Source organism: Sarcophilus harrisii, chromosome 2 (assembly GCF_902635505.1).
Source record: "Sarcophilus harrisii chromosome 2, mSarHar1.11, whole genome shotgun sequence".
In the NCBI taxonomy this organism is placed as follows: Eukaryota; Metazoa; Chordata; class Mammalia; order Dasyuromorphia; family Dasyuridae; genus Sarcophilus; species Sarcophilus harrisii.
The window spans coordinates 478,484,726-478,511,607 of record NC_045427.1 but is presented as its reverse complement, the minus strand read 5'-3'; the positions used below and the strand labels follow the sequence as shown (position 1 = coordinate 478,511,607).

Genomic DNA, 26,882 nt, shown 5'->3' with positions numbered 1-26,882 from the left:
ATCCTTTGGTCTGCACTCAGTGTTCATCAGTTCTCTGGAGATGGATAGCATTTTTCTTTCTTTTTTTTTTAATTAAAGCTTTTTATTTACAAAACATATGCGTGGGTAATTTTCAACATTGATCCTTGCAAAACCTTGTGTTCCAAATTATCCCCTCCTTCTCCCCACTCACTCCCCTAGATGGCAGGTAATCCAATATATGTTAAATGTGTTAAAATATGTTAAATCCAATATATGTATACATATTCATACAATTATCTTGCTGTATAAGAAAAATCAGATCAATAAGGAAAAAAACTGGGAAAGAAAACAAAATACAAACGAACAACAGCAAAAAGAGTGAGAATGCTATGTTGTGATCCACGTTCAGTTCCCACAATCCTCTCTTTGGGTGTAAATGGCTCTCTTCATCACTGAACAATTGGTTTGAATCTTCTCATTGTTGAAGAGAGCCACATCCATCAGAATTGATCATTGTATAGTCTTGTTGCTATATACAATGATCTCCTGGTCCTGCTCATTTCACTCAGCATCAGTTCCTGTAATTCTCTCCAGGCCTTTCTGAAATCATCCTTCTGGTCATTTCTTACAGAACAATAATATTCCATAACATTCATATACCACAATTTATTCAGCCATTCTCCAATTGATGGGCATCCATTCAGTTATGGATAGCATGAGTCTCTGGAATTGTTCCGAATCATTTGAGTCAAAGAATCCAGATGTAAAAGCTTAATGGAACTCCATCATGTAATATGAAAGAGTGGCAACAATACTTAAGGTGAAGTTTAAAAAGGTCAAATACATGCAAAAAAAAAAAAAATCAGTGCTAGAGGTAAAACAAATTTTTTCTTTGTAAATACTATTATATTTTTTTTCCAATTACATGTAAGGTTTTGAATTTCAAATTTTTTTTCCTCTTTTTCTTCCCTAAGATAGCAAGCAATTTGATATAGGCTATACATGTTGATTGGTTGTTGTCCTTTGGAGAGGACCCAAATGACATAATCATGTTAGAGTCGAGATACAGTGTGTCAGACTGTGGCTAATCAAACCAATATGATGACCTTGGAATGCTCTGCCACGGATCGGACACAAATAGTCCTTATGAACATTTGGAGTAGCTTCTCTAATCTCGTGTTTCTTCTGGGCTAATTCAATTGTGCTTTGCTCATAGAACACAGTACCTTCTTTGATGAGAGCACGCCATGCTGGACAGTCCTGTACCAGTGTCTCCCATGTCATACAATTGATTCTGAAATTCTTTTTTAAAAATCTTTTTTATTAAATCTTTTTAATTTTCAACAGATATATATTTTCAGTTTTTCAATATTAACCTTTGCAAAACCCTATGTTCTGATTTCCTTTCCTTTCTCCCCATGACTCCTCTAGATAGCTAGTAGTACGATACATGTTAAACATGGTAAAAATACATATTAAATCCAATATGTGCAAACATATTTATACAATTATCTTGTATCAAGAAAAATCAAATCAAAAAGGAAAAAAATTGAGAAAGAAAATAAAATTCAAGCAAACAACAACAAAAAGAGTGAGAATGCTACGTTGTGATTCATACTCGGTCCCCACAGTCTTCTCTCTGGGTGTTGATGGCTCTTCTTTATCACAAGGTCATTGGAACTATCTGTGATTCTAAAGTTCTTAAATGATACTTTGAAAGTGTCCTTGTATCACTTTTTTTCTGATCACCTTGTGAGAGCTTGTCCTATTGAGTTCTCCATAAAAAAAATTTTATTGGTAAGTGCAATCATATTAAACCTGTTTCTGAGGTGAAATAATTTAAAAAGTACTCAGGGATCAGTTTTCAAAATAGTTCAAAAAAGGGAGAGATTCTAAAACAATGGAGTTTTCTTGGCAGAGACACTAGAGTGGTTTGCCATTTCCTCCCAGCTCATTTTACAAATAAGGGAACTGAGGCACACAGGGAAAAGTGACTTGCCCACAATCATAGAGCTAGTAAATGTCTGAGGCTGAATTTGACTCCAGCCCAGTGCTCCATCCACTGTGCCACTTAAGCGCCTTCTGCATTAATTCCCAGAATATGATTGGATCTTCTCAGCAAAACCCTCAGACAGACAGTGCTCTGCTGTGTGTCCTACCTGACCAGTTTGGGAAACAATCCAATCAGCTTTGCCGTTGCTCCTAGAAGTGATGTTGATTTAGCAAATATGACCCCATTCACCATTCTTGTAACTTTCTGACCCATTAATAGCTCACTGAGACTAAGGACTATCTTTGCTTTTATGCTTGTGTCAACACAGCGCAAGGCTGAGTTCATAGCAAACTTAATGCTTGTGATTTCTTCAGTTCTGGAAGAAGTCATCCAAAAGATGACTTCATAAACCTAGCCGGTAAAGAGTGCTTATGATGACACAGGCTGGATCGGAAGCCCACTGAATTATTTGTCCTTTTTTGAAGAGGACCAATGATGTGACTCGACTTGCACATTTATTGGATTTAAGTGAGCAGAGCTGTGCAAAGTCATCACCTTCATTTTCTCCTCCAGAGTCGTCAAAATCCACTGGCAAGACAAGTCAAGAAGAATGGTGAGGCAGCCGGGGGGTGGGGGTGGGTTTGCAGTAGATTAGCTTGGTACCTGTGACCCAATTCTGAGAGCACCACAGTCATACAGCCACCTGCATGGTGGGTGGAACAAACTGTCTTCATCTGCCCGTTCTATTGGGGGGAAGTCTTTACATGCTTAGGGTGGATTCCCCCTTAACTCACCAGTGCACTTGAGGCCTGCCGGTTACTCCCATCCTGGTTTAACCAGTCTGCCAAGATGGTTTTAGTGGGGATGTGGTCACTACACATGCAATAACTTTTTGGAGCCACAGGTGAGATTTGGGTGCAGATGCACACCAAAGACAGGATGAATAGCCTTGAAAATGCTCAGCAAGCTCTGATACCAGAGATGCTAGTCCTTGAATACCTCATAGGCCCCATCAGTAAGTTTATCTTGGACTGGGCCCCTGAAGATGAATAATGAGCTTCCTACAGTTGAATGGAAGTCAAAACTAATAATTCAAATGTACTATCATTTTAAAAAGATGAACAAACTTCTTTTTTTTTTTTTCCAATTTTTTTTATTTTTTGCTGAGGCAATTGGGATTAAGTGACTTGCCCTAGGTCACACAGCTAGGAAGTGTTAAGTATCTAAGGCCATTTTTGAATTCAGTCCTCCTTTCAGTGCCAGTATTCTATCCATTGTGCTCCTAAACACCAATAAACTTTTAATGAATCACAATTGTAGAGAGCAAATTGCAAAGAGCAATGGAAAGACACACAAATTCAAACTTGCAACATACTGAAAATCATGACTTGCACATAAGGAATGATGTAAAATATATCACAGCACAAGTATGGCTATAAAAGAAGATGGATGAGTCACAAGGATTATAGATGTTAAATTGCTATTTAAGAAATATATATTAAATTTTTTATTATAAACTTAATGACAATTAACCTGCTATGAAGGAAATTATTATTATTTTCATAATGATCAATATGACATATGTAATGAATATGCTAATAATCTAGAATTTTCAGAGCTACCATTCCTCCAGCAACTTTGACTTGGGAGTCAGTCTTATAATGCAACTTGAAATGATCCAGCAATTCTTGACAATGCTTTTTCCTGTGTATTTTAAGTAAGACTGCAGAACCTGTTCTGGTCATAGAACCCTAGTCCTGTCCCTGACCAAGTGACAGCTCCCATGATGTGAAACAATCATTTAAGAACTGTTCCCACAGAATTGGAGAATATCCGTATTGTCCTGCATTTGTTTGCCTGCACTGGGTTTGTCTCCGGCAACCATTTAAGCCCTGAAAATGATTGTATTTATAATTCACCTTTCTCTTTCCTTCCCATTTATGACTTGTGATTCTCACTCTGAAAATGATTAACTAAATGGCTACCTGATCTCTAAAAACCTGTTTCTGGGCCAGCTTTGTATGCCCCAATCATCCAACAGTAAAATTCTGTTAACACTGCTCTCCTGGAATCAATGAAAAAACATCCAAAGAAAGGTGGACTAGTTGAACTAGACCTAAAGCTATATTAGAAAGCTGGTAGTCATCAAGACCATTTGGTGCTAAGAAATAGAATAGTGGATGGGTGGAATAGGTTAGATACACAAGACACAATAGTCAATGGCTATAGTAATGTAGTGTTTGAAAAACCCAAAGACTCCAGCTTTTGGGATAAGAACTCACTATTTGACAAAAATTTCTGGGAAAATTGGAAAATAGTATGGGAAAAACTATGCATTGACCAACATTTCAGACCTTATACCAAGGTAAGTTTGAAATGGATTCATGATTTAGACATAAAGGGTAATACTATAAGAAAATTAGGAGAGCAAGGGATACTCTATCTGTTGGATCTGTGGAGAAGGGAGGAATTTATGGCCAAAGAAGAGCTAGAATACATTATGAAAAGCAAAATGGATAATTTTGATTACATTAAATTAAAAACAGCTTGCAACACTTCTTGCTTTCTGATCAGTTCTGGGTCCTCTTCACTGCCCATTTATAGCATCTGTCTAAAGCACAGATACCAAAAGACCAACTCTATGGGTTGTTTGTCCAACTATCCTATCATTATTTAAACAACAGGCACTCACCAGGAGATCATTATATACTTCAACAACAATACTATATGATGACCAGTTCTGATGGACCTGGCTATCCTCAGCAACGAGATCAACCAAATCATTTCCCTGAACTAGCTATACCCAGAAAAAGAACTCTGGGAGATGACTAAAAACCATTACATTGTATTCCCAATCCCTATATTTATGCCCACCTGCATTTTTGATTTCCTTCACAAGCTAATTGTACAATATTTCAGAGTCTGATTCTTTTTGTACAACAAAATAACGTTTTGGTCATATATACTTATTGTGTATCTAATTTATATTTTAATGTATTTAACATCTACTGGTCATCCTGCCATCTAGGGGAGGGGGTGGGGGGTAAGAGGTGAAAAATTGGAACAAGAGGTTTGGCAATTGTTAATGCTGTAAAGTTACCCATGCATATAACCTGTAAATAAAAGGCTATTAAAAAAAAAAAAATAAACAACAGGCACTCATTATCTACTTGTTTTTTCCTGGATAGATAGTTCGGCTTTTGGGAAACTGAATGGTTCTTTTAAGTATCCTGAATTTCTTTCTGAAAATCCATCTTTTAAAATCCAGTATTCTCACAAAAATGTTATCATGATGTAAACTGTGAAATACAAATAGTCTCTGAAAAATTAAATTCAAACTTATCCACAGTTATGGGGAATAGAGCAGCATTTGACACATAATAGATCTGCAGTGGATCAATAAACCATGCATAATATCAACTTGTGGGTGATCCTGCTTCTGAGTAGGCTTCTTAGAAGGGACCTTTCATTCTGGAACAGGTATTCTCTCACTATTGTAGAGCCAGAATTTGCCCTCACTATATAGTGCAAAAAAAAGCATTTTAACCAGTTTAACCAGAAGTGAATGTGCATACAAAAGGCTCTACTGAAAAAATTTCAGCCACTTACTGTTCATATGACCCTGAGTGTGTCTATTTTCCTATGCTGAGACTCAGTCTCCTCTTTAAAAATAAAGGGATGAGACTAGATCTCCTTTAAAGTTCTTTTCATCTCTAACCCTATAATTCTGTGATCCTGTGACTGGTATTCATTGTCCATTTTGATTCCAAATGTTATTCTTGGCATTTAATGAAATGGAGCCAAATAAATTAACAAAGAATGTTAAATCTGTGTTCCTTTCCATCCTGTCTAAAGGTGTTCTCTTTCAGTTTACTTTAGTTTTAGTTTTGTTTTTACAATACAGTGTTAATCTGTGAATCATCATCATCATAGTAATTGTTGTCATTGTCATTGTTGCTGTCAGTTGTATTTATAAAGCCCTTTATGTACATTAGGTTCATTGGGTGCTTAGGTGACAATGCTAGGCCTGGAGTTCAAATCTGGTCTTAGATAGCATCTTTGACAAGAAAATTCCAAATAGTCTTTTTTTTTTCCTGAGGCAATTAGGGTTAAGTGACTTGCCCAGAGTCACACAACCAGGAAGTGTTAAGTGTCTGAGACCATATTTGAACTCAGGTCCTGACTTCAGGGCTGGTGCTCTATCCACTACACCACCTGGCAGCCCCCCAAATGCTTGACTGAAAAACAATTATTTACATCATCTCATCTAATACTGATTATGCTGACTTCCTGTGGCATCATTCTGAATCTTTCTTTCTTTGTGTGGCATTCACAAAGCATTAAAAAGTCCCTATGAACGGTTTTCAGTGTACTGGTGGTCTTCTGTGTAAAGATTATGGAAAGAAATGGCCCAGAATGACAGTGGGAGAAGATGGGGGCAGCAGATTCAGATTTGCACTGGTGGAGGGAACATCAATCAATCTGTCAACAAGTAGTATACAAGACTGAATTCACTGAGCCATTGTATTAACAAAGTAGTCAAGATTATGAGCAGTCCTTGGAGAGATTTGTTCTAAGCTTTCCAGAAGCAATGCATGGAGTAAAAAGAGGTGGCACTTAGAAAGGGAGAGTCCTTTCTGATTTATAGTTCCAGCTCTGTTACTCCTCTCTGGAGCTCACTTAATCCTCCTTTTAACTGAAAGGTTCAGAGTGGGTGATTCCCAAGGTCCCTATCAGTTCTAATACTATAGGTTTCTTTGTGCAGCCACATGTACTCAAGGAAGGCCCTGGGAATTTTTTTTTTTAAGATGAAGGAAGTGACAAGTTAGCTCCATGATCCTTTTGTGTTTTTTAACCTCTTTATCTGCTCCTAATAATAATAATAATTAGTATCTTATTGTATTTTAAGGTTTACATACTGCTTTCCATATGTTATCTGTTTTAATTATCACAACAAATGTTTGAATTAAGTGTTACTATCATCCGACTTTCACAGATTAGGAAACTAAGGCTGAGAACCCTTAAAGTGACTGGCTCCAATAATCATCAATGTCTATTAATGTCAGTGATTAGCCCAAGGGCTTCATACTGTTGAGGCAGAATACCTTCCCGAAAAGATTAGGATTCCCTTAGTCAGTGTCCCTTAGTCAGTTTGGCAAAAGAATTCACACACTCAGTTAAGTCTCCAAATTAGGGCGCAAAGATTTATTATAAATGTGACTCCAACTGAAGTGGGCTAAAGTTCCAAGGGAATCTAGCAAGAGAAACAAAAAGATAATTTTATAGGAAAGAGAAACAAAGATTAACTATGTGACAGAATCAGTATTAAAATACTGCTATTGGCCCAGCATTGTTTACGGCACTCCCAAGCCAAAGTAGCCTTAGGGTTTCTCTCAGATCTTGCACCTTCTTGCACCTCAACAACACGATCCACTAACCCTGTGTGTAGTTTGACACCCGGAGGGTCCTAAGATGCCTTTTGATGGAGGTTTCTTAATTTTCTGGAGTAACATCTATTTTTTTTGTTTTCCACCTTGATTCAGATTCAGAATTAGAGGTTGTTTCCGTCTCATCCTCCTGAAAGTGAGGAAAAAAACAAGCTGCCAAACTTGTTCCAGCGTGCTTCTTGGCAATGGAGCACAAGGCTGCCGGGGTTAGGATAGGGTCGAGTGATTATTGAGAGTTGATTTCGCTCAAACGATTGCATGTGTTTAGAAAGACCGCAGGAAGCCCTTCATTTTTATCAGGAGGTGGGGACTTCTGGAAAGGAGCCAAGGAAATTAATCAGGGAGGAAGTAATCTGAAACTGACGGGGTATGTGGCAGCTTGTGTCGTGACCTAGAAAACTCGGATCCCATAGCCCAAGACTCCCGTTCTGGGTCTAGTTTGTCCCCAGTCTTGATCTGGTTTGCGTTTTCAGAAAGGAAGGAGACGCTCAGTGTTGCAGGACAGCACGGACGAGCACCAAACCGCAAAAGTCCCGGTTGTAGTTTTCGCAAGGAGTCCGGAAAATAGGTCGGAAGAAGAGTCCGACACGGTCTCTCTCCCAGGATTCCGAGCCCGTGGAACCACAACTCCCAGGATTCCCCTCCTCTCGGCTGGCGTGGAAATCCACCGGACCCGCCTGCCAGCCTTCCGAAGGGGAGGGTGACTCTCTGGAGCCCGCCCCTGAGCCTCGGCGGGTGGCCTGGGCGCTCGGAACGTGGTTGCTGCGGTTTCTGCTAACTGCGGCTGCAGGCGAGAGCCCGAGCGGTAGCCCAAGACCCCGGCAGGATGCCTGTGAGTATACAGGGGCTGCCTCTGTCCGCAGGGTTGGCTGCTCGAAATGGAGAGTGAGCACTTGACCGCTGCCCGGTGGGTGACGTTCTTGGGAGCCCGGAGTATCTTGAGCTGGAAGGGACCCTAGAACATGGAATGTTAGAGCGGAGAATGTGGGAGCCTGGAGGGACCCTAGCATGGAGTGTGCCGCAAAACGGGACCTTCGGGATCACCTCGTGCAGCCCTTCTTAATTTTTCAGCTGGAGGAAAGAAATCCAGAGAGAAAGCGGCCGTCCGAAGTTGTTTTGTCAGCCGGACTCCTCTTACTTTCTGCTTCTCCCCCGCAAAAAATAAGAATAAAAGTGCCCTTCCCTCCGGTGAGCTAGAAGAGATTTGCGAAGGACTCACGTTGGGAGTGAGGTCCAGAGGGGGACCCAGAAATAGGAGCAGGGCTCGTAAAGATTTGTAATTGGAACTGAGAGAGGAATCAGGGCAGTCGGGGGATTTCCAGTAGCCCCTGGTGTTCCCCAAGTATCCCAGTATGTCGTGTTATCAGGGCATTTTTGAAGGGAGCTCAGAACAGATTTTGTCTGGGTTGTTTTGTTTTTATTTTTATTTTTAAGGAGCAGGCAGGCAGAACATCTGCTCCAAAAATCGGGCGAGATTTTGTTTCAGTTTAAAAGGCACCCCGCCCCACGGGCCCGGCTGGTACAGTCAGCTGCCAGGCTGCCAATTTCAGTTGTCATTCCAGTTATCAGTCTAACTCGAGGATACACTGTAGCTCAGCTTGGGAAAGACTGGGACCAAAGACACCCCCTCATTTCGAAGATAATGAAGATTAACCGGTGTGTTAATCACCATTAAGACTTGGTTGGCCTTTTTTTTTTTTTTTTTTTTTTTTTAAGTTGAAATTACTTCCCCTAAAACCCATTTTCATAGACTTTAAGAGCTAGAACGAGGAACTTCGGAACATAACAGGAGAATATTAGATAAAAAAGAGAATTAAATGTATAAAGGTAGAATTTTGTTTTTAAAAGATGTTAGGGATGAAGAGGATAGAAACTATTAGAATATAAAAAACAGAATGCTGGAACAGAATAAGATCTTAGAACATTGACTAGAGAAAATGTAATTCATCTTCCACCCCCCAAGAAAGAGGAAGGGACTTAAGGGGACACAGCTAGGCAGGGGCAGAAACTAGATTGGGACATAGGCCCTCTCCTAAAGCATTTTTTTAAACACATGAGGAAATTTCTCCAAATATAAACTGCTAAAAACCAGACAAGTGTTGGGGGTGGGGAGGGAAGTCTGGAAGAGCAATGCAACAAGTAGATTGCCTACCTCATTCCTGCTAGATTCCCTTCTAAATTCTTGAACTGCAGTTTTGTCTGTTTGCTAGAACATGATTAAATCAATATAGTGTTCCACATTCTGAAATGCAGATAATCTAAATCTGTTTGACAAACGCTAAACTCCTTCAAAAAGGAGAAAAACAAAAAAGTCACCTTCACTTTTGCTCGTTTTCCCACAGAATAGCAAAAACTATACTGTCTTCCTTCCCCTCAGATCTTGGGTGGGTCCTTCTGAAATAGGCTGTGGTGGAGAAAGAAACAAGAGCATTGTAGGAAAGGGATCCCAGCAGGCTGGCCCAGTCCCAGGCCTGGTGGGAGGAAGTCTCCTTACCATTGCCATACATTCAGAGGCCTAGGGCAATTAATCACCCACCATTTACAATGCAGCATTGCATGCCAGTGGCTTTATTAAACTCGGAGAGGGTGTGACAGATATATCCTTGCCCAGCTGTGCTGGAGTGGGATGTTGCTAACTTGAGTCTGCTAAAGGGGGAAAATAAACATCCCATTCCTATAGTCTCTTAAGGTTTTCTTTCCTAGAAAACAATGGAATGAAACAGCAATTATTAAAAAAAACTTACTATGTGCTAAATACTGATGACACACACGTAAAATGAAGAAATTCATTGCTTTTGTGGAGCTCACATTCTAATTGGGGACAGAACACATAAAGGAGGATTGATGTTTGTAATGATCCCACGAGCCCCAATTTACAAAAGAGAAAAATGAAGCTCAGAGAGATCACGTAAACTTCTCAGGAGCAATATAAATTAATAAGCACTGGAGCTGGGAACCAGCGTTAGTCCTTTCAAGGCTTGGCTTCCTGAAGTTTCCTCGAGTCTAAGTAAATACCTTAAAGGTGCAAGAGGGATGTATCTGCTTTAATTTTGATAGGCTGTCAGAGCTGGAATAGACACTTAGGAACTATTTAGATCATTGTGCTCATTTTACAGATGAGGAAGCTGAGGTCCAGAGTGGGTGGAGAGGCTGACCCAAAACCTGGGGAACTAAATTAGGCTCTTCCACATGCCTAGAAAAACAAAAGCAGCTTCCTAGAGAAGTGTTTTCAAAGTGACCCAGGTGGCTAGCTCCTGTTTTTCTCAGCAGTTAAATGCAAGGACAGTGGGATAGAGCACTGGGCCTGCAGTTAGGAAGGCCTGAATTCAAATTCATCCTCAAACTCTGGCTGTGTGATCCTGGGCAAGTCAGTTAACTGTATTTGCCTCAGTTTCTTCATCTGTCAGAGGAGCTGGTGAAGGAAATGACAAATCACTTCACTATTTTTACCAAATCACACACAGTTGGGTGGGATTAAAAATGAATAGATAAGTGCATAGGTTGTTAGATATAGAAATGAACAGAGATGCCAAATGTGCTGATGACAGAAGACAAAAAATAAGCAGCTGGCCCTGAAAAGGCAATATCCTGCAATGCTGTAAGCACTCTGGGATATATGTGGTCACAGGCAGAAGTTTTAGGTACTAGCTACTTTTAGTTCAGAGTTTCAGTTCAGTTCTGTAACCTGATTCTGAACACCTTCTCCCCATGTATTTGTCAAAAATCTATGAAATTGTTGGAATTTTTCATGGAGTTTTAGAGTGGGAAATTACTTATTTACAGGGCTCATCTTAGCCATACACAGAGTAGGTGATTTGACAGACTTGCTTTAGTGGTGGGATTTCTTTAATTAGCTCTTCATTCATTCATCTGTGATTCAAATGAGAGAAATATGACTCCAAGGCCCTAGGTTCAAATCCCAGCTCTGCACTTGTATGACTATGGGCAAATTGTGGGATTTCTCTGGACCACATCTGTAAAATGAGGGACTTGGGGTAGATGGCCCTTTGTCTCTAATCTATGACTTTTCTGAGTGTATAAGATAGGCTGTGGTATGCCAGTCACATAAAACAAGGGTGTTCGTAGAGGTACTGCCAACCAGGAGAGGTAGATCAGATTGCTAATCCTCTAACCGACTGGTTTAGCAACAGAGGCTCCACACTACAAGTGGCAAAGACTAAATCCATGATTTAAAGGATGCCACAGACTAGAGAAAACACACAGGGAAACAATAACTGGCCAAAGGCCATTTTCTTCCTGTTTTGTTTTGTTTTTCTGTTCTGGGTGGAACTTGTGGCTCCTAGAGCTCACTGGGCAGTTCAGCTCTAACCTAATTTAACTTAGGACAAAGGGTGTGTCATAAGAGACGGAATGTACCTGGTCAACCTTCACACCTCAGGCCAACAAAAAAAAAATCTTAGCATATTAAAAATAGAGTTGAATCTTCTCATTTTATAGAAGGTGAGGAGACAGGGAAAGAGACTCCCCAAAAGGTCACATCATTTTAGTTGCAGAGGAAGGACAAAAATCCAGACCCCCAGATTCAACCAATTCCCTTTTCACTATAATCTCTCCATATAAAAATAGATTAACTGGGAGTAAAATGTAGGACTTCAGTTTTTCTATTAATATAAAAAAAACTTCTTTGATTCTGTGATACTAAAGATTATGAGGGAAGGCAGGAAATGGAGAAGGCCACAAGGCTTTATTTGTAGAGCAGATGGCCGATTGCCCTTGGTACTCCCACAGTTCCATGACCCTCAACTGGAGAATTTTTTTTTCCTGCCTTTAGGGAGCTTATATCTATATTTTTAAATAATTATAACTTTTTATTGACAGAACCCATGCTTGGGTAATTTTTTACAACATTATCCCTTGAACTCCTGTTCCGACTTTTCTCCTCCCCCCCTACCCCCTCTCCCAGATGGCAAACGGTCCTATACATGTTAAATAGGTCACAATAGATACAATATGTGTGCAGAACCGAACAGTTCTCTTGTTGCACAGGAAGAATTGGATTCAGAAGGTAAAAGTAACCCAGGAAGAAAAACAAAAATGCAAACAGTTTACATTCATTTCAACTGGAGAGATGTTTGAAAAACTCAAGGTCTTTGACAAGATTTAAGATAGCAAGTCTGGCAGCTCTTCTTAATAACTGTCACAGCCTGGTTGGCTGAACATCAAGGATCTGCCTTCTTGTGGTAAATCCCTCCACCATATGCAGGTCACAGTGTACCTTATTACCCGGGGTGGGAAACAGCCTGCCTTATGGGCCCCTTTATCCAGTGAGAAAAATCATTTGGTCTGGCCCTGCCAAGGTGATTGGAGGCAACGATGAGCTGAAAGCTAGGTCCAACAACCTCCCATTACTTGAGTTCTATGAGTTGACAATTTTGTATGACCTGCAAATGATTTTATAAATATTCAAATAGCCTTTGGCAGAAAAAAAAAAAAAAAAAAAGGTTCTGTAACCCTCTCCCTTAGGAAATAATAGTCATTTTCAATTCTGTTCAGCTCCAACACTCCCTTCAAAGTAACATGCGACTTTTCTGGTTATTAGAATCGCTTTCCTCCTCCTCCCCTGACTTTTTTCTTTATGAGAACAGGAAGTCTTCTATCCTATTGTCTCTTCTATATCTTGTTATGAATATCAGCTCCTGAGCTAGGGAGGAACAAGGGCTGCCCCAAATCAAATTCCCCAAGAAGATGGGATAATCTTTAAGAGGAAGGAGATTAGATGAGTCCATCTGTTTCCCTTGGGAACACTGAATAAGGCTTGAAGAAACAGGCTAAGGTTAACATTTCTGAAGCTCCTGCTCCCAGCAGGCTGAGGAGAGGACTAAGCTGGTGACAGAAGCGTGATTATACCATCTTTTCCCATGATGGGAGGGAGTTCATGGCTTCTAGGGCTATTTTTGCCAAACTACACAAGGACAAATTAGAGTGGTGGATTTAGCTGAGGTCTCCCTGCGAAACATTACCTAGGGTGAGGTAACTGGGACTAAACCCCAGGCCACTGCATTTAGAAGACAAAAGCAGCATTTGGAGTTCATTAGGGACACAGAAACTATAGAATTTAGGAAGTTACTAAGGAATAATTAGCACAAAAAACTTCCTGATGGTGACAAGGGCTAAACTCCTTTGCTGGGCGGTTTGTCTTCTTAGCAGTTTCCTGTCCATACTCTAGATTTTTAGTCCCCTATCTCTCTATTATCTTCTAGGGTATCTTTTCATGTTTGCCTCAGAGGCAGACATGCCTCCTTAAGGCTCTTTTATATAGTGATATAGAGTACTGAGGGCCCCTAGGCTGTGGGGTGGGTAGAGTGCCCAAACTCAAGTCAGGAAGACTCCTCTTCCTGAGCTCAAATCCAGCCAAGGATACTTGCTAGCTGTGTGACCCTGGGCAAGTCACTTCCGTGAAAAAAGCTGTCGAAGGACATAGCAAACCACTGTAGTACCTTAGCCAAAAAAAGCTCAAATGGGGAGAGGAGATCACAAAGAATCAGGACACGACTGAAAAAAATAACAAAATAGAGGACTGAAGGCCCAGAACCTCATTTGGGAGACTGGGAGAGCTTTCTGAGATAATAATATATATTATATCTTATATTATACCAATAGATATATTTATGAGATAAGTGTATATATAGAGTATATAGAACTCATTTTCTTTCTTCTCATACTCACTCTGCTTCTTCCCTTCCACATTATTATTAAGGGTATCACTATGCTCCATATTCAGTTAGTAGCCACAAGTCTTGGTGAATCTCCCTTTATAACAGGTGCTGAATCTCCATTTCTATGGCTACCATCAGCCACGCATCAGCCCTTACCTGGACCACCATAATAACCTCCAAAATGATGTTCTTGCCTCCATTCTCTGTCCTCTCCATCACCTATGCAGCTGTCAAGGTAGCATTGCTAAAGCACGGGCTGACCATGTCGTCCTCAGTGGCTCCTGTTAGCCCTAGGACCAGAGACACATTCTTCTGGCAGTTATTGAAAGGCCTTCACCATCTGAGCCCAACTTTCCAGGCTTGTTGCTTAAACCTCCCTCATGTGCTGTAGCTTTCAGCCAAACTGGCCCCCTTTCCAATCCCCTATATCTGCTATCCTATCTTCTGTCTCTGTACTTTTGCTCAGATTATTCCCCATATCTGCCATGCTCTTCATCTTCATTTCTTGAAATCTTTCCTTCTCTTTTAGAGCTAGAAAGTGAACCTTAGAACAAAAGTTGTTGGAGATAGAAAGGGTTTTAGAAAAAAAGCATGCTGTCATGTTAAAGCTGGAAAGAACCTTAAAATAAAGAATATTTAAACTAGGAAAAAAACTTAGAACTTAGAATGTAGAGCCAGAAAGAAATCTAGGACTGTAGGTATTGGAGCTGAGAGGAACCTTAATCCTTTTGACCTTACATATAAGCAAATTAAAGCTCAAAGTGGTGAGATGATCCATTCTAGGGTTAATAGTAAAGCTGGGACCAGAGCACCGAACTCCTGACTCCAAACCTAGTGACCTTTTCATTACATTGTGAGGTAAGGAATTCTTTGGAGGCAGATAATAATTCTCTATGTTTCTCTGCCATGACAAACACCCTTGTGATTTAGCTCTAGATAAGGGCAGCTCTTCTAATCCAGCTCAAGGAGAAAAGAAGTCTCTTTATAATTGTTAATTGTGGATTAGTCCACCGGAAAGCCAGGCAGGGAATCCAAACAAAATGGCCCTTAGGGAGAGTGGCCCTGAAGCTGGTGATCTCTGTAGTTGAGAGGGGCAGATACTGTGGGTTGATTCTAACCCAGTGCCATTATTCCACTAGGTTGGACAAATGGTTATCAAGTTCATCCCTCAGACCTGAGTGTCTAAAGAGTCTTAGTAATTCATGTTAGAGGAGACCTCTAGAACAGAAGGTTCATACACACTTAGTGTGGCAGGAACCAGATTAAAATGTTAACTGGGAAATATTTCGTAAAATTAACAAAAATATAGTAACACATAATGTTAATATGTGGTTTTTATAAGGCAATATGCAGAGGCAATAGGTAGTACCACGGATACAGCATACAGCTTTGGAGTTGGGAAGACCTGAGTTTAAATGTGACCTTAGCTGTGTGATTTCACCCCTATTTGCCTCAGTTTAACTGTAAAATAGGTACACACTGGAGAAGGAAATGGCAAACCAAATGGGATTATGCAGAGTGAGATCCACTGGATGGGGAAGACTGAACAACAAAGTCATTACAGCCTGGAGCCTTCTGAGGCTGTGCCCCTCCCCCCATCTTTATTTGCCTTTGACTTGGTTGCCCTGGAGTGTCCTACTCTGTCCCAGGGCATTCCTCCAGCGGCTGTGGGAGGCACTCCTGGAGTGCTGAGCTGGCTGAGTTTGAAGCTGCAGGGCCATTGAGAAACCATTCTATCACACATCTGGGGGAGTCGCTTTGTATTTCTGTGTCTCAGTTTTTTTCTTCCATAAAATTAATGAATTGGACTCTTCAAGGACTCCTAGCTCCAGCCCCCTGTGACTGTCAGGCTGCGCTCGATCACTCCAGGAGGAGCATGGGCCTGAGGAAAGTGGTCAACATTAAGTGGCCCGAGCCCCAGACTTGTTTTGGAGAAGTATTTCACCTGGGAATTGGGTGGGACTTAATCCTTTGCTTGTTCTGCCTCGGCCTGTCTTGGCAGCTGCCTCTCAATCTCCAGAATCCCTGACATCAGCCCTTGATAGAGAAATGAAAGCCTCTGTGGTGAAAAATGAGATCATCTCGCTTTGGACATTGCCATTATGGAAATTTGCTATGCTCGATTATTCATGTTTATAACAGGTGTTTTGTTTTTCTTGTTTTCTCAACAAGGAGAAAAAGTGGCTTTTTAGCCGATTGTAAAAACAGTTGAATCACTTTAAAAAGAAATTATTTTGTCTTTCCCTATCAGAATTCAGTTTAGCCTATATTTTGATTGTTGTGGAGGTGATTAGAAGTAGATTAAAATACTGGCTTTTTTTTTGCTATCTGGAATCCCCCCCATGTTGTGAGCCAGAACTTGAAACAAGGTGTTAAGTCACTAGAATTGATAGAAACAATGCTTAAGTTTACACCTTTGAGAGTTCACACATTAGAGTTCACAAGTTCTGGAGATTCACAAGTCAGAAACCCACTCTCTCAGAGGAGGAGTCAACCTTTGGATTCACACCTTTAAGAGATCCTATATAAGGAGCTCCTGGAGTCAGTTGAAGAGATTGAGAGCCAGAATTCAGTCAGGAGATTCAGAAGCAGGATTCAGAGGGAGCTGGAGACTGAAGCTGAAGCTGGAAGAGCTCTTGGAACCAAGGAGAGAGAGATAGGCCTCTAAGAAAACTAACCGGGCTATTTTGGAAGAGACAGTAAAAGATCTGGACCTTGTGATTATTACTTGGAACTGAAACTAAGGCTGCCTCCAGAAGCCTCCCCAAGAAATCTGCTCTCAGAGAACGATCATATTCTAGAAAAGAAGAGAACACCACATTTTGGCGCGCAACGTGGGGCCTTAGTTTCCTCATCTGTAAAATGAGCTGGAGAAGAAAATGGCAAACTGCTCCAGTATCTCTGCCAAGAAAATCCCCTACGGGGTCACAAAGAGTCAGACATGATTGAATAACAACAATAAAGCATTTATATATTGAGTTAAGGTTTCCAAACTTGTGGTGTTCTCTTCTTTTGTATAATATGATAGTTCTCTGGGAGCAGGTTTCTTGGGGAGGTTTTCTGGAGGCAGCCTTAGTTTCAGTTCCAAGTAATAATCACCTCAAATACAGCCTGGAGTTAAAATCCAATCTTTCATTCTTCCTCTGCCAACTTCAGCCTCTCCTCTTCTGAATCCTTCGTTCTGCCCAGCTGCAGTCTCTGGCAAGTGTAAACCCAAAGGTTGACTCCTGCTCTGAGAGAGTGGGATTGTGGGAGGTGTAAACTTGGATATCTCATACTGAATCCTGAAATCTCCCAAACTTGTGAACTAATGTATGACTAATGTGTGAACTCTCAAAAGTGTAAACTTAAGCATTGTTTCTATCAATTCTAGTGACTTAACATCTTGTTTCAAGTTCTGGCTCTTAACACCCCCACCTCAAATAAAGTACTTAGCTAATGCCTTTGAGGGGAAAAAAAAAAACCCAAACAAACAACATTTAAACTCATTAAAAGCATGGAATTCACTTGATAAAATACTTACGGGTGGATGTATATGGGGGAAGAATTCTTGGCATCTGGATCACAAGATGCATTAGCCTAAGAAGGTATGGAATTATCTAGTCTTGGATATTATCTAGTTTAATCCCCTCCTTTTGCAGATGGGAAAACTGAGACCCAGTACAGAAAGTAAAGTCTCTAGTTGCCTAACTGGTTGAATCCATCAACAAGCATGCATTCATAAGAAGTAATATAGTTTAGCTGAAGGATGGACTGAGACTCCAAGGATCTACATTTAAATCCTATCCTTGATAGCTGTATGAATCCCTTACCTCTCTGAGCCTCAACTTTCTTCCTTTTTTAAAATTTGAATACTATTTTATTTTCCAAATATCTGTAAGGATAGTTTTCAATATTCATTTTTGTAAGACTTTGTGTTCCAAATTATTTCCCTCTCTCCCTTCCCAAGAGGGCGAAGCAATCTGATATAGGTTAAATATGTGCAATTCTTTTAAACATATTTCCATATTTGTCATGTTATGCAAGAAAAATCAGACCAAAAGGGAAAAATCCATGTGAAAGAAAAAAACAAACAAAAGTGAAAATACTATGTATCAATCCTCATTCAGTTCTCTCTCTGATCAAGGATAGCATTTTTCCATCTTGAATTGTCTTGAATCACTGAATTGTTGAGAAGAGCCAGGTCACAGTTGGTCTTCACATAATCTTGTATCTGTGTACAATGTTCTCTTGATTCTGCTAGCTTCAGTTCATGTAAATCAGCCTGCCTATCATTTCTTTCTATCTTTCTCTTCCTTTCTCTCCCTTCCTCCCTCCCTCCCTCCCTTCCTCCTTTCCTCCTTCCCTTCCTCCTTTCCTCTCTTCTTTCCTCCCTTCCTTCCGCTGAGGCATTTGGGGTTAAGTGACTTGCCCAGGATCACACAGCTAGGAAGTGTTAAGTGTCTGAGTTCACATTTGAACTCGGGTCCTCCTGCCTTCAGGGCTGGTGCTCTATCCACTGTGACACCCAGCTGCCCTGCCTATCATTTCTTATAGAACAATAATATTCCCTTAACTTCATATACCATGATTTATTCAGGATACATGATCTGTATCCACTCAATTTCCAATTCCTTGTCACTACAAAAAGATGAGCCTCAACTTTCTAACCTGTAAAATGGAGGTGATGATAATTGTCAAATCTATTTCACAGAGATTGTCATGAGGATTGAAAGAGATAATTAGGTTAAGTGTTTTGCAGACCTGAATGATAATAATACTAGCATTTATACCGGGCTTTAAGATTTGCAAAGTGTTTTACAGCTATTATCTAATTTGCTCCTGTGAGGGAGGAGCTATTCCCATTTTATAGATGAGGAAATTGAAGCCTCTGTGGCAGCCCTCATCACCTGACACCTGGACTGTGGCAGTTAACGAGTCTGGAAGTTGGTTTTTCTGCCACAAGTCTTCCCACTCGGGTCCATCCTTCATCTGATATCATCAAAGTGATCTTCCTAAAGATCTGACCTTGTCACCTCCCTGAATGGGTAAACTGCAGTGACTCCTCATCCTCTCCAGGATCAAAAGCCTTTATCACCTGCCTCTGCTCCTTCCCGAACCCATCCAGGCAATCTTCTCACACCTCCCTCATTACCCTTTCCACTCGGCCCATCCCCCCTTCTCCTCTGCCCTCCAGAGATGAAGGCCTCCTCTGTGTGTCTGGAACAAGACACCCCATCCTTCTGCTCTGGGCATTCTCTCTCTGGGGGACCTCCTGCCTGCAATGCTCCTCCTCCTCATCTCCATCTAATGGCTCCCTTTTAGTCTCAGCTAATCCCCCTCATTCTCCAGGTGAGCCATCTGAGGCTCAGGGAGGTTAAGTGTTTTTCTTCAGGTCACAAAGGTAATAAGTAAAAGAGCCTGGATGGGAGCCCAGGTTTCCTGACTCCCAATTCCCCTCTGGCTGCTGCAGAAACAGGAAATCTGCAGCCCTCAGGACCTGGCACGGCACAGGGGCGGTTTCACGCCTGATTTATGAACAGGTGTATTTGTCAGAAATTGTTAGGCACGCCTCCCTTGGATCCAAGCAAGTTGATTTAACTTTTAACTAAATCTCGTGTTTCTTTTTCTAGGAGGCTGCCCTTGACTCCTTCTTTCCTTTATTTCAGATGCATTTCGTCTTCTCCAATGAGGTGGAGCTTCTCTTTGATTTCTGGAGGGTTCACAGTCCAGCCGGTAAAAGTGTAAAGCTTCCTCTTTTCCCTCTCTCCCTCCAATTCTCCCCCCTCCCTCTATTCCTTCTTCCCCACTTCTCTCCTCCTAGTCCTCCTCCTTGTTTCCCCCTTCCAGTCCTCCCCTCTTTTTCCCTCCTCAGTTCTCCCTTCTTCCTTCCTCATCTCCAATCATCCTCCCTCTCTTCTTCGTGTCCTCACCTCTAGTCCTTTCTCTCACTTCTTCCCTGTTTCCTGTCTTCCCTTATTTTCCTCTTTCCACTCCCTCCTTTAGTCCTCCCCCTTCTCTCCCTTTAATCCTTTCCCTTCTTCCCTCCTTCAATCCTTTCCCTTCTTCCTCCTCCCTTCAGTCCTCCTCCCTTGCTCCCTCTCTCCCTTCTTTCCTCTGACCTTCTCTCCTTTCCTCCCTCCAATCCTTTCCCTCCCTCTTTCCCTGCAGTCCTCCTCCTCCTTTCCTCTTTTCCTCTTTCCTTCCCCCTTTCTTCCCTTTTCCCTCCATTCCTTCCTCCCCTGGTTTCCTTCCCTTCCTTCCTTTTCCCTCAAATCCTCCTCCTTCTTCCCTCTTTTCCACCTTCCCCCCTTTCTTCCCTCTTTCCCCTCCCCTTTTTCCTCCAGTCCTTCTTCCCCCCATTTCCTTCCCTGCAGTCCTCTCTTCCCTCTTCCTTCTTTCCCTCCTTCCTCTCTTCCTCCTTCCTTTCCCTCTTTCTTCTCTCCTTGTCCTACCTCCCCCCATTCCTTCCCTCCAACTCTCCTCCTCCTTTCCTCTCTTACTCCTTTCTTCTCCCCTTTTCCTCTCTCCAATCCTTCTCCCTCTTTCCTTCAGTCCTCCCTTCCTTCTGCTTTTCCTTTCTCTAGCTCTCCCCCCCCCCGTGTCCCTCCCTTTAGCCCTTTCCCACTGGGCTCAGGTACTTGAGGACCCGTGTGCTCACCCATGATGAACTATTGCAAGGTTATTAAGATACAAATTGGAATTTGACCTACCTTGCTCCACACATGAGACACCTGACGGGTGACATGACATTAGGGCCCTCACCAGGCCCAACCCATTATCACTCTGATATAGAGTTGGGGGACCTGAGCTCCTAGCTCAGTTTGGACACTTCCTGATCATCGAGCTGTGGGTAGGTCCCCTGGATTTTGGTTTCCTCCTCAGTAAAATGGGGTTCCAATGGGGATCTTGAGGAGAAGGAGATGTACCCACCAATCTAAGAGCTAGCATTTATGTAGTTCTCTAAGGTCTGGAAAAAAGCTTGATCCTCTGAAGCAAAAAAATGCTGTTATTATTCCAATTTTCCAGACCAGAAAACTGAGATTAATTGATTTGCCCAGGGTTGTACAACTAATGAGCATCTAAGACAGGATTTGAACTTGGGTCTTCCTGACTCTTAAGTCTCTGTCCTCCCTAAAATGTGACAAATTGAAGTTACTAGTTGTATATGGGGTTTGTTGTTGTTTCTGTGATGTTCAATTCTTCATGACCCCATTTGGTGTTTTCTTGGCAAAGACCAGAGTACTTTGCCATTTCCTTCTTCAGTTCATTTTACAGGTGAGGAAACTGAGGCAAACAGGGTTAAGTGACTTGCCCAGGGTCACATTGGTAGTGTCTGAGGCTGGATTTGTGTGGTGTGAAAGTCAATCCTAGTTGTGAAAAGGCTTTAATTTTAATCTTAAACTGTTAACTCACCCATCTCCACAAAATATCAATCATAGGCGAACCCAGCCCTCCATCAGCGTTTTCAATTCTTTTATCAGCAACTCCATGATGCAGGTGTTATTTTACATTCCCATTTTACAAGATGAGAAAATTGAGGCTCATAGTTAGGATATTTATTTATGACTGAATAGACAGTAGCTAGGAGCTGGCTCTCTTAAGGGTGGTTTCCCTTGATTTGAGCCCAGAGGGCTTAAATACTCTAATAGAGTATTTGTTATATTCAAATTTTATTGTATATAAAATGGATATAGCAATTATAGGCTTTTAAAAAGTGGTGATGGGGAACTCAATTTTTTATGGGCCAATTCCTGTCTGTCGCTTCTTCTGGCATTCGGCTTCTCTTGCTGTCCTTTTCTGTGCTTGCTGCAAGATAGATGAACCACGGAGGGCATTCTGTTGGGGTAGAGGGACTGCTGCTCCCAGGTTTGCTCAGGGGTAATAAGAACAGTTCTGGGAAGGCAGGGCATAGTACACTAGGAGTCAGGAAGAATCCTGCTTTAGTTAATTGCTAGCTGTGTGACAAACAAAAAACTTCTCTCCTTGCTTTCAGTTCCTCATTTATAAAAGGAGGTTGGACTTCAAAGTCATTGATCCTATTAACCCTTCAAAGACTCTGATCCTATGAAGGTCTTCGAGAAGAAGTGCAACTGAGGTGTGCCCTCTGTGCATTGTCCTGAATGTCTTAGAGCAACCAGGGTTTGGGTCTTTGGGCCTAACTATGACAGGGTCATCAAGCTAGACTCTCCCAGTACAGTACAGAAAGGGGCACAGAAACCTATTTTTCTCTTCCATTCAATGCCCCCAATGGAAAAAAAAAAAGGAAAAAGAAAATCCCTAGAACTAATATGTAAAGTCAAACAAACAAGGAAAACAGATTCCCACACTGGTCTTTTGTGAAACTGTTTTCTACCATCTGAATCCAGTGTAATCCACAGAGAAAAGGTCCACAGGGAAGAGAAGATGGTGAAAGTAAGAATAACTGCTTATGTGAATGACATCTATACAGCTTCCAATGCGTTTTTATATTCATCAAAGCAAGTGTATGAGAGAGGCAGAGAGGAATTACTATCCCCATTTTATAGATGAAGAAATTGAAGCTCGGAGTTCAGTGACCTGTCCCACAGCACATAGATAGTGGCAGGGCCAGGATTGGAACCTGGGTTCCCCATCCCCTCTCCTAGTACACTTCCCCCTTAAGAAAACAATCACACTACAACTATAATTCAAATAAACACAGAGAGATGCAAAAAATGAGAAGTCCTAGCCCAAGAAATGAACAATGAAGAAGCCAATAAGATGCTTTTGGCTACCTTTAGTTCTGTTTTCCTTCCTTTTTCCTTTCTCTCCCTCTTTTGTGTAGTTGTTATTAGTGTGTTTACTATCTGTCTGACTGTACTGCTTTTAGGTGACTTATTTTAGTTCTTCTGGCTGCCTTGGAAGGGCAGAGTCTTGTGGAAATCAAGAGAAGTCTAGCATGACCATAAGGGACAAAGGGCAGTGAGGTGAAGGATCTAGAGCCATAAGTCTTGCTGACTGTTACTCAATAGTTACCATGCAGGGTAACTATAGAATATATAATATAAATGTAATATATAATATATACGACAGTTACTGTGCAAGGTAACTAAAACATAAATGTGACACACACACACACACACATATATATATATATCAACACACACACACACACATACACATATATAATAGCTACCATGCAGGGTAATTAAAATATATAGTGTAAATGCAATATACAAAATATGTATAATGGTTACATGCAACTAAAATATGTAACATAAATTATAACTAAAATATATATAATACATATTTACATATATATGTGTGTAGTACATGGTATAAATGTAACACACACACATATAAAATGGTGATCATGCAGGAGGGCCAGGAGAACTAAGTTGAGGTTTTATCCCATCTCATCCGTTCCCATTGCAGGCAAATCTGAGAGGCTCTATTTTCTCATCTGTAAAATGGGGGTCATGATACTTGTACTGCTTACCTCCCTGGGGTATGTTCGTGCAGCTGCCATAATTGCCTACGTGACCTGGAGCAAGATATTTCCTGAGTCTGAGCCTCAATTTCCCACTGGTGAAAGGAAGGGACTGCACTGGATGATCTCCAGTCTCACTAGAGGGTGTTCGCAAGTTCTGCCTGGAGCTCCCAGACCTGGGCAGGAAGGGGGTGTGAGCACAGCTCAGAGTCCAGGCTCGGAGAGGAGCCCAGTCCTCAAGACAAGTCTCTGGAAGCCCAGGGTCCCCTGGGGAGTTGTCAGGCTGGGCTCTCGAGCTGAGCTTCCTTCCACAGGCATGGCTGTTTCTGTGCTGGTGGTCCTCCTCCTGGCCGTGCTGTACGAAAGCATCAAAGTTGGCAAAGTGAAGTTGTTCCACTGGTCTCTGCTGCATCTGCCCCCAAACCACAGCCAGCCGCTGACGGAGTGCACGGACCAGGAGTCTACAAACTCTGGGTCAGCCCAGACCGACGGTGACCGAACCAGGTAATGCATGGGGGGGCCTGGCAACGTTGGACCAGCCCAGAGAGCTCCAGCCAAAGTGCTCCCGGGGAAGCTGGAGCTTTTGCAGCCCGTGCCTGGCCCGGGCCCTCCGAATCTGCCCCATTGATTGAACATGGTCCTCTCTCCCCCTGCTCAGAATCAGGTGGAAAGAACCAAGGCCTGAGAGCCTCCATGTGGTGATAGATGCTCCCAACTTGCCTCTTGCCTTTACTAGGACTTGCTTTCCTCGGCCGACTTTCACAGGCCAGCCATTAACGGCTCCCAGTATACCTCTGCCTTGTGCTTCCCGGGGTCTCGGAATGCTACTTGCATTTAGGCAGTGCTTTGTGGTTGTTAGGTGCTTTTGTAGCCATGAATGAATGGTTGATCCATTTATCGTCATCCCCATTTCACAGATGAGGAAAGGAGAGCGACACGACTAGGGCAGAGTCACACAGCTTGAACCCCGTCTTATGCCTAGGAATTGGCCGTTCTTCCTACTAGAGCCTAACTTTCCAGCCCTGACCCCCCCTCCCTCCCATCCCCTGCCCTTGGTCCTCTTCTAACTCTGTTACCTTGCCTCCCTAGGTGGTTCCTGAGTCACCTGGGCCAGTCTCTGATACATGTGGTCCAGGTGGTGGTTGGTTACTTTGTGATGTTGGCTGTGATGTCCTACAACACCTGGATATTCCTCGGCGTGATCCTGGGCTCGGCCATCGGTTACTACTTGGCCTACCCCCTCCTCAGTGTGGGCTAGGGGGCAGGCCTCGGGGGCCGCTCGGCACCCTGGAGAGCGCCCTCTCCTGTGCTTATCGAGGAACCCCCCCCCTCAGAAGCGGGCCCTTCTCCACAGCTGCTCCCCCCTCAGCTCTCTTGTGTGGCCTCTGAGGGGAGGAACAGGGGTCTGTGGGCTGACCTGCCCTCCTCCCCAGGGTGGCCCCCACGGGGCTCCTCGGGAGAGGGGAGACAGCGGATATCCATCATGCAATCTGCTCTTGGATTTCCTGACTTGGAGAAGGCAGGCAGACCATTTGAAAAGGGATTGGGGGTGGGGCAATGTTCTAGACATGCTTTCCTTCTCTATATTGTGCCTTAGTTCCAATGGAACAAGCCATGCAGGGTTAATTGCTCTCCTCTTCCCCTATCTATGGGAGAAGGGGCCATGTCAGCTTTTCAAACTCGCCTCTCTGCCTTAGGAATGCTAGGAAATTGCGTGTGCGTGCGTGCCTGTGTGTGTGTGCGTGTGTTGATCTGAGATTCATTTCCTCCATTCCTTTTCTTCCCACCCCCTAAGCCCCAGGTCACTTGCACTGTGGGCACTATCAGCACAAATAAGGTTTTTTAATGGAATACCCTCCCATTCTGTTCACATTCAAAGCCTGGTGGTGTAGACTGAGTCCTGGTGGCGGAATACTTGAATTTGACTCCTGACCCTGATACTTGGGAGATTTGTCACTTTCCCACTCAAACAGAATGGGTTAGAGTAAATCCTTAAAATATTTTCCAGTTCCAAATCTCTGGTCCATTTGCTTCACTTTTCTGAGGGGACCCAATGAACCAATTAACTTAAATGATGCTGAAGGAGATATTTTGAGGGCTGAGGGGCATGGGGACATTTCGAAGGGCTGGGTCTCAAGTGCAGAAGACTACCCTTCCAGGATGCTGTGAAAGGAATGATTCTGGGATTCTTGGGTTAACTTTAACAAGTGCATGTAGCCTGTTCGTGGCAGATGCAGGAATGTTACCCAGTGCTCCTGATCCAGGTAGGGCCCCTTCGATTGGACAGCACTGCCTGCTCACTGTCTAAAAGACAGTGGAGTTGTGTCAGGGAAGCAGGATGGATCTGGCCTTGCTAGTGTCATTATTGGTCTGGACACATATTGATGACCTCCCTTTCCATCATCTTATTCCAGTCCTTTTCTAATTAAGAAAAATGTCAGTGGCATTTAATAACCTTCAAGATCTCATTTTTCTTCATTGTCTCCTCCTGTGAGCCGGGAGAGAAAACACTGGATGTTCATTTAAAATATTCATTACCGTCCGAGTCTGCTGTTGGACAAAGATTAAATCAAACTTAAGCCATTTGTTCCTTAAAGAACTTATGATCTAAATAAAAATATAATTTATGTTTTGGCATCTTATTAGTACTTTTAAAAAAATGTTACTTTGATTATGTCATTTTGGGGAAGAGTATGGCAAACAAAAAAAGACATAATAGCTATGGAAGAAGAGCAGAACAGGTATTGAAGGGATAGAAATAATGAATAATAAAAATATAATTTTATATAATAACAATGGCAAGAATAAAAGAAAATCTTAAGATTAGTGGAATTCATTGCAAGTAATGAAATTTATTTTGTTAAGCGAATGGAGTTTCAGATGTCAAGCTGGTCTATCTACTTCAGGCTTTGCCTGGGGGTTTCCTATTTCCTAAGGGTCAGCAGACAAGAGATGAGTGTCCTTTAGGAGGAGAAATGAGTTCTGAGATGTCTCTAGAAACTGCCAAGACATCAGTCTTTTGATATAGCTTCTTAATGCTACTATCTGTGGATTATAGAACAGAAATGAATCTTTTAACCCCCTGACTTTCTCATGGTTCCCAAGGGGCAGGAGAGCAGGGAAGCTGTATCAAGTTTCCATGTAGATAATCTTATCAGGGTATTAGTATGATGGGATTTCATGGATATCAATACAATTTATTCTCCCCATCCCCAAAACGCTTTGGTTTTCTGTTAAATCATTAACTAAAAATTTTAATAATTAAATATTTTAATTCATTAGAATCAATGTTTTTAGCTTAAGGCTCTTATTCCAAAACATTTGGGAGAAATCACACCAAGATGTAAAGGAAAAGTCACCTAGTCCAAGGTATC

At 42.0% G+C, this 26,882-nt stretch overlaps 1 protein-coding gene across 2 annotated transcripts; it reads left to right on the top strand.

The window, feature by feature from the left end:
* Positions 1-7,726: 7,726 nt before the first annotated feature.
* SLC31A2 (solute carrier family 31 member 2) lies at positions 7,727-26,726 on the top strand. Of its 2 annotated transcripts, none has more exons than XM_031954672.1 (4): positions 7,727-8,233; positions 19,727-19,793; positions 23,823-24,012; positions 24,598-26,726. In XM_031954672.1, exons 1-4 carry the CDS (start codon positions 8,228-8,230, stop codon positions 24,764-24,766), a joined length of 432 nt encoding a protein of 143 aa, XP_031810532.1. In that variant the 5' UTR covers positions 7,727-8,227; the 3' UTR covers positions 24,767-26,726. The 2 variants fall into 2 exon arrangements, with proteins under 2 accessions (XP_031810532.1, XP_031810531.1); XM_031954671.1 differs by lacking the exon at positions 7,727-8,233 and adding an exon at positions 8,333-8,589.
* Positions 26,727-26,882: the final 156 nt, after the last annotated feature.